Below are 12,297 nucleotides of genomic sequence, written 5' to 3' on the forward strand. Positions count from 1 at the left end.
ACAAAGAGAAGTATCTGTGGCACAGGAGTATTAAAAGCTATGACAGAGGAAAGTATCTCCCAGACTGAAGTTTTTAAAGGGTATGACAGTGGGTAGTATCTGAAGGACAGGACTGGGGTGCTATAACATATGATAGTGGGCACTATCTACAGATGCCTTTTTCAACCAGGGTGCCTTTAGGTGTCTTCAGGGGTGCTTGGGCAAAATGCCCAGGAATTACTCAAAAATGGTATGCAAGCCAGTGGGCGGATCAAGCCTTCCTATTATTTACGTAAAGCCACAAGTTTGAATTGTGCACCATTACAGCCTTCCAAGCACCAGTGTCCAAACAACCAAGGACATCATCTGTTGATAAGGAGGATGTTAGGCAATTTCACAGCATCCTTGTTTGTCCCTCCCCTGCACCTCCCTATAAACTCTGGAGTCACATTAGCTGAACGAGAGAGAGAAACTGAGGGCGAAGAGGAACAATCAAGACTAGTATGCAAAAGTGGGATTTGCTTTGGAATAATAATCTCTAACATTGTGTGTCCTACATATGTGGTTGTTGCTGCGTTATGTAAAACTATTTTTTTTTAAACTTTAGAATGGGGTGCCTCAAGATTGCAAGGAATTTTAAAGGGTGCCTTGGCTGAAAAAAAGGTTGAGAAACACTCATCTACAGGACAGGACTGGAGTGCTAGTGTGTATGACAGTGGGCAGTGGCACAGAAAGCTTTGTTAATTCCCTCATAATGTTAAAGGGTGTCATTCATCAAGATAAAAATTAGGTATTCAACAAGTGCAAAGAAAATAGCTAGCAATATTCTATTTTGAAATTTCAGCAGCTCCTCAATTGTAGTCAATATTTTTTTATTTAGATGTGAGCTGTTTTTTAACGCCGTTATCATTGACTTTTATACGTTCTTTGACAGAATAATGGGCCACTGCTATTTTTTGCACAATGCACAAATATGTTATTATATTTTATGTTTTTCACATTCTAGATGATTCTTTTTTCTGCCTGCTGCATCTGTGGACTCATTGGAGGCATCCTGAACATTCAGTTTCTAAGAGCTCTGTCCAAGAGGTCGTCTTTGCACCTTGCTTCCTTGTCCCTCGCATGTATAGGCATCAGCGGATGCACCATCTCCACTTGGCTTACTTGTCGTTTGGCCAGTTATGAGCAAAGGAGGATGTTTCTAGAAAGAGAACACTCACTTCATCACTCTCATGAAATGACAGAAAAGGTAATTTAATATTAGTTTCTTAGATAGCTAAACTAAACATTGCTCTGGCAAATGCTATTTGTTGTATTAAGTATGGGGTAAGTGAAAAGTGCTCATTTAGCAGAAAATGACAGCTGGAATCAGAATGGTTGCTGCACACAATAGATTTTGTTTTCCCTTGTTTTTGCACTCAGCCTGCATATGTCATGATAATATCAGTGACAGTAAGATACCTAAACAAATAAATGCATAGATTATAAGCATTGTAGGTTGTCTGTAAAAAGGAAAGTTGTGTTTCATTATTTCATAATTACTACAGTAAAACATTTTTTTATAAGTGGGGATAAAATGTACTCTTTAGTAGTATTTGCTTACAATTTTTTTAATAGTTTATTTGCATTCATGGCTGTTTTTACCATAATAGTACCCACAGGCTAGTACCTAGGGCAGTGGGATAAAATGGTTAGCATGTTAGAAGGATTTACCTTTGTCCCTTTTATTTTTATCCCCCCCCTCTGTTCCATCACTAGCACAGCCCTACTGGCAGACTGGATATAGTTAGAGGTTGGAGCTAAAGGAGGCGTTAGTTGGGGGAGTAATGAAGAGTCCAATGAGAGAGTTGCAGGGTAACTGCATGCTGCAGCCCTCTCATGGGCGTCCACTGTTAGTGGTTTCCCTGTTCTTTGTACTGGGCTCTGAGGGGAACAGCATTCTCAGGATCATGCCAGAAGATTGGAGTTATAGACTGCGTTAAGAGGTTTGTAGCCTTTATATTGTGCCTTTTGTACCATGCCATCATTTGGAAGTTGCAAAGTTTTCTTATCTGAGAAAACAGTACAAACTGCATAGGGGATTCTTTGTTGTTAGACTGATAAGGATGTGGAACTCCATTCCACAATTGGTGGTGTCAGAGGGGAGTGTTGATCATTTCAAAAGCTCTAGTGGAGGCGAAATATACAGGGATATGGTAAATGGTAGAAATAAAATTACAAACACACTCATACACCCACACCCACACAGGTTGAACTGGATGACCTAATGTCTTTATTCAACCTTACTGTTATGTCCCTTCGACAAAGGGTCTTTCAGGGTGTTGCTAGCAATGCTGCCAGTGTCTGCTCAGCAAGTTACACACAGGCTGGATGCACTTCTTATGCAGAGAAGGGTTTATTACTCACTCAGAAAGCAATGTACATTCTTACATGGAGGAGTCATATCAACACTTACCAACTATGAACAACTTCTGGCTAGATGTGTTGTTATTCATAAAGGATGCCTATGTTTTCAAGTGTCCGCATTTAAAATAGGTCTGGATAAAGTCAAGCTGCAGGTGGCTGTACAAGTGATTACATTCTCATAATATGCTGCACTGGTATTAATCACAAGGCCCTGAGAAAATTTGGTAAAAACCTGGTCAGGTCAAGAGGTAGTGGTGGCTAACTGAGAAGAGGTCTACCCTTCTGTCAGTAAGAAAAGGACCAACTGATAGCAACACCGGTCAGGTGACCTAGGTCTCCATGACAAATGGGCCTCAGATGTGCAGCCAGACCTTGTGAGCACTAGCCTGGAACCACGGGAAAATACAAGGCCTTGCAAGTAAATAAATTCCGACCGATAAAAGGGCTTGATACTTCTGTGGTCTGGGGTATGGGGTTTTGAACTCATCATTAGTATACATAGGAGCAGATAGTCAGTGTTTGGGTCCTGGGCTAGGAATGGGCTTAACAACCTGTCCCCTTAGTGACTGATACCTCTAACTTGCTAATGATAGTAGCATAGTTGGCAGGATTGGCCTCCTGACATAACATGGGACTTGTTGGGGGGATCCTAAAAGATTCTAGAATACACTCAAATTTACTAGAAGCCTTGAGAAAGTGCTGGTACCTAGCTGAAGGGTCACTGTGTGCATTAGGAGTGGAGGGGGTGCTCAGTGGTGTGTGGTCTTCTTGTGTCTGTGAGCAACAATGGCTGAATTTCATGGAAGAAGGCTAGGGCACAACCAGAAAGGCGTTGGAGGTTGTATTTATTAGACCCTAGAGTGGTGTTGGATACTGGTCTGAGATTTGTGCCACAGAAAGGTTATGCCCTTTGCAACCAGGTGATGTCTGACTTTTTACCTGAATGTGACCAGGTAACTCCAGAAGTGTCTCCGTGAACAAGCTGTAGTTTCTGCTGTGCGTTCTTGTCCCCACTGTTACTGGATCAGGCTGAGCCACAAGACCTGTGAATTTAGGGTGGATTGTGGAAATACAATCCCTAAACTGGCAATCCCAGAGCTGGTGAGGTCCCCAGGCCTGTATGTGTTACCTACTTGGGTTGAGCCAGGGGATCCTGAAGAATAACACTGTGGCAAGTGCAATGTCTGTACAGACTAACTTTTCAAAGGTACCAACTGATCCACCTGCACTAGTGGAATGCATAGAGTGCAAGGGTCAGGAGTAATGCATAGTGTGCAAGTCAGTGGTGGGTTTAGGAATGCATAACGCAGAGTGCAGGGGTCAGGGGTGTGCAAATTGCTGCAGTCAGTGTTCTCTTTAGGAGTACATACCACACAGAGAGCAGGGTCAGGATTAAGTTATGCGCAGAATGCAGGGGATGGGACTGTGTAAGAGTCAGGAGTACAAAGCAAAAAGAGTGCAAAAGTCAAGGGTGGGTAACACACAGTGTAGGGGTCAAAAGAGTGCAAAATCCCCCCTCCCCCAACTATTCTCCCCAACTTTACCCTTTCAACAAAAATCACCACTCTTTCTCTCCAAAAAAAATCCAGCAGGCTCACCTTAATTCTCCCAATAGAAACTCTTCCCCCCAAATTCCTCCTCCCAGCACAAATCCCCCCCAAACCCCTCTCCTAGCACAAATCCTACCTCCCCACTAAAATCCTCCTTCTTGCACAAATCTTCTTCCCCACCAAATCTCATCAAGCACAAATTCTCCTTCCCTCCAACCCTCCAGGACAAATCCCCCCATCCCAGCACAAATCCACCCCATTCTTCCAAGCACAAATCCCCCCAATCCCTCTTTTAGTACAAATTCTCTTCCCCCGGACCCCCCATCCCAGAACAAATACTATTCTCCTTAAGTACAAACTCCTCCCCCAATCTTCTTTCCATTTCAGCATACATTTCTGTGTCTCACCCCCCAAATCCCCCATTCTAACACAAATCCCTTCTCCCAGCACAGATCCTCTTTCCCCTTCTAGCACATTTTCTTCCCAAAACCACCTTTCCCTCCCACCTTCCAACACCAATTCTCTCCCCTCCCAAATCACCCCCAGAACAATTCCCCTGTCCTTTCCTCCAGCATAAATTTTTGTTCCCTGCCCCTACCTTGCCAAGTTATTCTGTCCCCTCAAGTGCAATTGTCAGATCCCAAATAGAGCACTGCTCACTGCACGGGAAAGTCCCTTCTCCAGGACTCCTCCTTCTGTTATATATGATGCATCTCAGAGCCGAGGAGTAGGCTAGTGGAAGATTCCCCCAGCCCTGCTGTATATTATTGTGTCACAGTGGGCGATTGTGGTAACAGGGATCTAAGGCATATAAAGCAGTGGAGTCAAGTGCCAGAACTCACTCTGACAAGGGGCTCTAGGATTTAAACCCAGATCCATGGGCACAGGGATTTTGTTTGAATCCAGGCTGGTTATAAGGTATGCATTATTGCATTTTTAACTGCTTTCCACCTGCCCACTCTCAAATGATGGCAGGGCAGTGCAGCTCTAGTTCTGGGACACTGTCATATGATGGTGGCCCAGAACGGCCATTCTTGTGTGCCTGCAGTGTGCTAGCACACTGTGCAACCCTGATCTGTGTAAAGAGCTCTTTAACCATGTGATCGGCTGTGTCCAATCACAGCTAGTAACATGTAAACATGGAGATGTCGCTAATCAGCTCTCCTCGCCTCACACTGACAGAGTGCGAGGAGAAGAGAGCCGATCAGCGGCACCTCCTCACAGGGGGGACATCTAGGGATGTAATCAGGGCACTGATCATCAGTGTCCTGATTACAATAAAGAAATAAAGTGTAACAATAAATGCCCACCAATGCCAGCATTTAGTGCCCACCAGTGGCAGCAATCAGTGCCCACAAGTGCCACAAATCAGTGCCCATTAGACATGCCAGTCAGTGCTAACAATCAGTGCTGCCCATCAATGCCCATCACTGCTGTCCATCAATGTCACCCATCAGTGCCACCCATCAATGCCCATCAGTGCTCATCTGTACCACCTATCCATGTTGCCTATCCGTGCCCAAAAGTGTGGCATATTAGTGCCCACCAGTGCCAGCTATTAGTGCCCATCAGTGCCAAAAAACAGTGCCCATCAGTGCTGCCTATCAGTGCTCATCAGTGCTCATCAGTGCCACCTATCAGAGCCCATAAGTGCAGCATATTAGTGCCTCCTCATCAGTGCCCATAATTGCCACCTCTTCAATGACCACCAGTTCAGCCTATCAGTGCCCATCGTTGCCGCCTCATCAGCGCACATCAGTGAAGGCAAAAAATTACTTAGTTACATAATTTACTGATGGAAAAAAACATTTTTTTTTTAAATGTTTGTCTTTTTTTTTTTTTTGTAAAAGATAAAAAAAACAGCAGTGATTAAATACCACCAAAAGAAAGCTCTATTTGTGTGAAGAAAATTATAAAAAAGTTGTTTTGGTACAGTTTAGCATGACTGTGCAATTGTAATTCACAGTGCGACAGCGCTGAAAGCTGAAAAGTGGCTTGGCCATGAAGGGGGTTTTAGTGCCTGGTAGGCAAGTGGTTAAATGTAAGTAGTGCAGCTGTTCTCATGTGCTAACAAGGAGCTTGCTGATAGAAAGAGAGAGCAGAGTGACAGAGAGCTAAGCTCATCAGTCTGTGGCTTCTCCTTTCACTGTCTAATCACTTAGCTAAGGGTGGAAAGGACACCTATGTTACTAAACTGCAGCAAAGAAAAAATTGATCCCCTGCCCCACCAAACAGGGCTGTGCTGTGTAGTCGAGCTGTGTAAATTTCAGAACTGAATGGACAGAAATACACTATAGATCCTTTGGCTCATAAATAGTTGTTACATACATATGTATTTCATCTGTATAATTAGCTGCTTATTTGGAGTTTAGCTTTAATGATTTGCATAAGAATGTTAAATGTTCACAATTATCTTTTGCCAATGGAGATCCTTCAATTTGTACTTAGGGATGTCAAAACTCCTACTTGAGAATAAAGAACTGCTTGGTGTTTTCAGGTTAATGAGAAACAAATCAGTCCACAAATTAGATTAAGTTGTGCATTTCACATTTTTTTATGCATGCAGATTTATCAATGCCCAAACTAATTTTATTGACCATGAATTACAATTGGCTGGATTCCTGAACTATGTGAATCTCTTTGGATTATAAACATCTAAATGCAAATATTCCGGTAAATCTGACTTTGTGAATTACTGATTCTTCTGATTTGATCTCTATTGTTGGGTCATTGAATAAACAAAAATAAGAGAGAAATTTCAATAAACATCCAGCAAACCTGTACAGCTAATACTTTTCATTGTTTGCAAATTATAGATTGATAGGACAACATAAGGTTAATGAAAATAAGTGACATCCTGCTAATAAGGTACAGTGGCAAGTCTATTTGGGTTACATGATTTTCATTAATTCTTCTGGGAGAGAGGGGTTGAAGACGTATGCAGTAAGCTAAATAAGAGAATGGGGACTATATGGACAATGGGTACAATCCCTGTTCTTTAAGATGCTGCTATGTCAAGTTGTGTCATATTAAATGGGATGTTTAGTGTTTTTGTATATACTTGTATATATTACTTTATAAACTTCTTTTCATTTTTTTATGCATTATGCATTAATTGTGAGTTTATATTTACCTTTCTAACCCGTTTGTTGAGCTTTAGTCTCCTTTCTCATGCTTACAGAGTGATTTGTTGAAAAAATTAAGTATGTTGTCCACATAACCAAATAGCTTAAATAGTTCATCCCTTTTACTTCCTTTTTCTTATGAAGTCTGACAAACGTTCAATCAGAATGACAGTCTAAAAGCAGCTACTGCTATGTTTTAGCTTTAGAAAATCCATAACACTCTGTGAAATTAAAGTACAACATATTTTACAATTTCAATAATAAAACAGAGATTTTATATAACTAGTAAAACAATATAAAATGTTTTTAAACGTATGAACATTAACCAATTTTCAGCTTTCAATGCTGTCACACTTTGAATAAGAATTGTGCGGTCATGCAATGTTGTATTATTTAAAAAAAAAAATTATGTAGCGGCCATAACCCTTTGTAGGGCGGCCTTGACTTATTGGGCTTACCGGTTACCTCCGCTTGGCTTGTTCTTCCACGTCTAGGGGTTCCCAGGGTTGATACCCAACAACTTGGACGCTGACACCAATAAAGTCCTTTTGAAAGATTTTATTTTGCAGGGGTAACATCCAACAACACAGTCTCGTATAGGAACAGAGGGCAAGGGTGAAGAACTCAGGCACCTTGAACTGCAGACATAACAAAGTCTCTAATACCACCCAGAGAGTAGCCACTCGCAGCTGGGCACTTCAAGGCTGAACAAATCTCTAGCCAGAGATTATGGCAGTCAGCACTTTGATTCAGAACTTGTAAAATCTCTGACCTTGAACAAGTTGTAACTGAAAGTGAACAGGAACCTTTTTCCTCAGTACCTGGAACATTCTCTGTCTCCTTAGTAGTACTGGAAAAAGCGTGGATTCGTCAATGTCCTTCCCAACTCAGTAACCAGGCATTTCTCAGGATGCCAGCTTGTTGGCCTTCCTCTGAAGGATCCTCCCCCGGTCACTTTCACGAGCTGTGGTGCCCCTCCAAGCCGACAGTACACCCGGACACCTTGAATCCTCCCTCAGTTACTGCGCCTCGGACCAGCTGGTTCCAAGACTTGGGAACAGACGGATCCCTACCCCAGACCAGGCAGGTCTATTGGGGGTAACCAACAGAAGCATGTTGCGGGATGTCAAACACCCCGTGACCGGGACCCCTCATGGGGCTACCACGGTCCAGGAAACAAGAACAGACCGCTCGGGCCTCACAAACTCCTACTGAACACATGACCTCAATATCTTAAGTACCCCCTCCCAGACTCTTCAGCAGGGCCCGGCACACCCACTGATTGGTTCCGAGAAGGCTGATACCCAAAACGTCCAACCAGGCCTGGTTCTGGCCTGTCATGTGCATCTTACTGCACACATGACCAAGCAGAACTTCTAACACAGCCCAGCCAAACTGATGTCAAAGTTAACCTACATAATTAACCCTCAGAACCCCACTACTGTTCTGAGGCAAAAAAATAAATTTACACATGCATGACACTTTGTCCAAAATGTCATCCGCTACATTTATTATATGTAATTATTTGATTTTGTGATAAGCATGTTGTTAGAGTAGATACAAACGCTAACTAAAGAACATTTAGTTTGATAAAGCTCAGTGTATCATAGACAATTGTAATAAAATACATTTTTTTATTTATTGTTATATCTCAATGTTGTTGATCTCAGGCAGCCCTTTTGCAGCACTGCCTGTCTACATACATGTATTCCAGCGATGGCTGCTTTCCATTTCTTAGGGCCAGTTTTCTGATGGTGACAGTGCATGTTGAAACAATCTCTAGACTGCATTGAAAGAACATGTAAGAGGGTGACAACACAGGAGCATGACTAGGAGACAAAGACAGAATGATGTTACCCTATAACAGGATATGCCTAAACTAGGTTCTTCATTTTAAGGAATGCTGCAGATGTAAAATGCTGATAATTATTTTGAGAATTACATTAAAGCTGAGGTCCGTCCACCGCTGCAAAAATTAAAAGCAATGAGCTACACATACTGCAGCTACTGACTTTAATAATAGGGTGCTTACATGTCGGCACCGCATCTGTTTCCATCAGCTGTCCAGTGCCGCTGCCACCGCCATTTCCTTACGGCTTCATGCTGGGAACCCTACAGCACATGCCCAAGGCTCTGCTCCTCTCTCCTACTGGCATGGTAGCTGGGGAAGGTGGAGGAAGCCCGAGCGGTGATGCACATATCTGTGGCTGAGGCTCCCAGAAGTGGGGACAGGATACCTGTCAAAGACAGGTATCCTGTCGCCCCCCTGAAAGGTGCCAAATGGGGCACCGGAGGGGGGAAGGAGTGCAATAGGTGGAACTTTGCTTTAACAAGGTAAAGCTTTTATGATATTTAAGTGATTGAGTTTACATATACCTTATTTATAAATACAATTTTATAGGGCCAGTGACATTGAATTACATTACTGCTTACTTTTTATGTAATCTTGCTGACAATGGGCATGAATTGGTGAAGTATATATATATATATATATATATATATATATATATATATATATATATATTTATATATATATTTATTTATTTATTTTTTCAATAACAGTAAAAACTTTCCTTATCTTAATATAAACATTCCAAGATCAGCATTACCATTGCCAGCAGCAATAAACTGTGCATGTCATTGTGCAGCATATCAATTAACTCTAATGGAACAGAAATAGAAATGACATGACTCATACTTTGCATGGCTGTATAGTGGAGGCATTGTCCATCACAAATACGAGGAATTTATTTTCTGCCAATTAGAAGTGAAATTACAAGCTACTTGTAATAAAGTAAAATGTGCCCGTGGAATGGAACAAAGAATATTTCCTGGGAAGAATATTTCATGCAAACAAATCTCTAGCAAACCTAACACAATTGAATGAAAGTGTTTATTTGTCATAACAAGTAGAGATTAATGGTTGAAATGTGGAAGGTAGAAGCATTTCTTCTGCAAACAGGGAATTGCTCTACAATTTAGGGCTTGATCACACTGCCTGAATGCTAAATGCTTAGAGTGCAGGCAGAGGTCAGTTTTTGAATGCAGTGAGGGGATAGAGTGGTGCGTGATTCAGCACATCATACTGTTTACTTTTTTCTTTTTTATTTTTAACTGTATTTCAAGTGCACAAAGTGACACTTTATTCATGTCTTGGCAAAGCAGCACGGGGTGTTGTGCCGCTGTGCAGTGACATGACTGCCACCCCAATACAATCCAGCTGAGGGACCAATATTTTTGAATGTTGTGCAACTAAAACTTTTGTTGTTCATGCACTTTTTTTTTTTTTTGCTAGCTAGCTAGTAAGTGTGCTGGGAAATATGTTTTGCTTGCAGTGTTCAAAGCCCTTCCATATGCACCTTCCCAGCGGCAGGCCGTTCATGCAGGGGCACCTCCCCCCCAATCCATGCGCCCAGCCCCTAATCTCCATGCAGGGCACCAGACACATGGATTTCGATAGGGATTTGTTTTTTGGAAGAACGTGATTAGAGCCTGAGGCTCTAATTGGCTTAAAAAAAGGGTGGGCTCGGGGCGCAGAGCACTGAACCCTGAGCCCACCCAGTTGTGTAAATGTATTGAATGAATATTCACTATTGTCTTCCTGATTCTCCTCCCGGCCAATCAGGAAGCAGGTCTTGAGACACGATTGGCCAGGGAGTCTTAAGCCCCATACACACGAGCGGACTTATGTCCGACAGACTTCCGAAGGAGTTCTGCCGGAGTTCTGTCGGAGTTCCGACAGAGTTCTGATGGACTTTTCGAATGAGCGGACTTGGCCACACACAATCACACCAAACTCCGACGGATTCGTACGTGATGACGTACGACTGGACTCGAATAAGGAAGTTCATAGCCAGTAGCCAATAGCTGCCCTAGCGTCGGTTTTAGTCCGTCGGAATAGCATACACACGAGCAAATTTTTCGGTAGGAACTGGGTCCGGCGGAGTTCCGTCTGAAAAATTTGAAGCATGTTCCATTTTCTAAAGTCTGTCAGACTTTTGCGAATCAAAAGTCCGTTGCAGCCCACACACGATCGAAAAGTCTGACGGAATCATTCCGTCAGACTTTGGATGTCGAAAAGTCCGCTCGTGTGTACGGGGCTTTAGGATTCCCAGCCAATTGGGTCTCAGGGCCCACTTCCTGTTCTGCCAGGAGGAGAAGCAACGTCTGTCCCACCAGGAGTAGAAGCCCTGAATTTTTCCCTCGGCTGGAGCAAGGAGCAGCATCCCTACCCTTTGTCCTCAATCCTCGTCATCTGCTAAAGAAAGGCCATCTTCACATCTGTCTTTCACGGAGGGGGGGGTGTGATGAGGGTGGTGGCAGTGTGAGTGAGGAGGTAGGCTTGTTTGACACCCCCTCCAAAATATTGAGCACCAGCTACCCCTGCACCTTAAGGACTTTGTCCTTAGTTTGCTTGTCTTCAGCAAACTGCTAGCAGGCTTTCTTGTGCATCATCTTAAGAAGAGGCTTCCTTCTGGGTTGACAGCCATGCAAACCAATTTGAATGTTGACCCCCCCCCCCCCCCACCCCTTCAACCTCTGCAGCAATGCTGGCAGCACTCATACATCTATTCCCTAAAGACAACCTCTGGATCTGACGCTGAGCACGTACACTCAACTTCTTTGGTTGACTATGGCGAGGCCTGTTCTGAGTGGAACCTGTCCTGTTAAACTGCTGTATGGTCTTGGCCACCATGCTGCAGCTCAGTTTCAGGGTCTTGGCAATCTTCTTATAGCCTAGTCCATCCTTATGTAGAGGAACAATTCTTTTTTTCAGATCCTTAGAGAGTTCTTTGCCATGGGGTGCCATGTTGAACTTCCAGTGACCAGTATGAGAGAGTGAGAGAGATAACACCAAATTTAACACACCTGATCCCCATTCACACCTGAAACTTTGTAACACTAATGAGTCACATGACATCGGGGAGGGAAAATTACTAATTGGGCTGAATTTGGACATTTTCACTTAGGGGTGTACTCAATTTTGTTGCCAGTGGTTTAGACATTAATGGCTGAGTGTTGAGTTATTTTGAGGGGACAGCAAATTTACACTGTTATACAAGCTGTACACTCACTACTTTACAATGTAACAAAGTGTAATTTCTTCATTGTTGTCACATGAAAAGACATTATAAGATATTTTCAAAAATGTGAGGGTTGTACTTACTTTTGTGAGATACTGTATCCATATCAAATAAAAACTTATTTTTTTTAGTAATAAAATGATGGCCATTGCT

General features: G+C 42.8%; 1 protein-coding gene across 3 annotated transcripts in view; it reads left to right on the forward strand.

The window, feature by feature from the left end:
- Positions 1-12,297, forward strand: part of TMEM196 (transmembrane protein 196) — a 65,116-nt gene that overhangs the window by 46,909 nt on the left and 5,910 nt on the right. For 2 of the 3 annotated variants that reach the window (XM_077491253.1, XM_077491254.1), the window contains exon 3: positions 986-1,228. In XM_077491253.1, the coding sequence (XP_077347379.1) occupies positions 986-1,228 (243 nt within the window). Of the gene's footprint in view, positions 1-985; positions 1,229-6,751; positions 6,804-12,297 lie in introns of all 3 variants that reach the window. The other variant, XM_077491255.1, reaches the window with a different exon arrangement.

This window comes from Lithobates pipiens, unplaced genomic scaffold (assembly GCF_037356315.1).
Source record: "Lithobates pipiens isolate NorthernLeopardFrog02 unplaced genomic scaffold, aLitPip1_a1.2 Scaffold_19, whole genome shotgun sequence".
NCBI classification, from domain to species: Eukaryota; Metazoa; Chordata; class Amphibia; order Anura; family Ranidae; genus Lithobates; species Lithobates pipiens.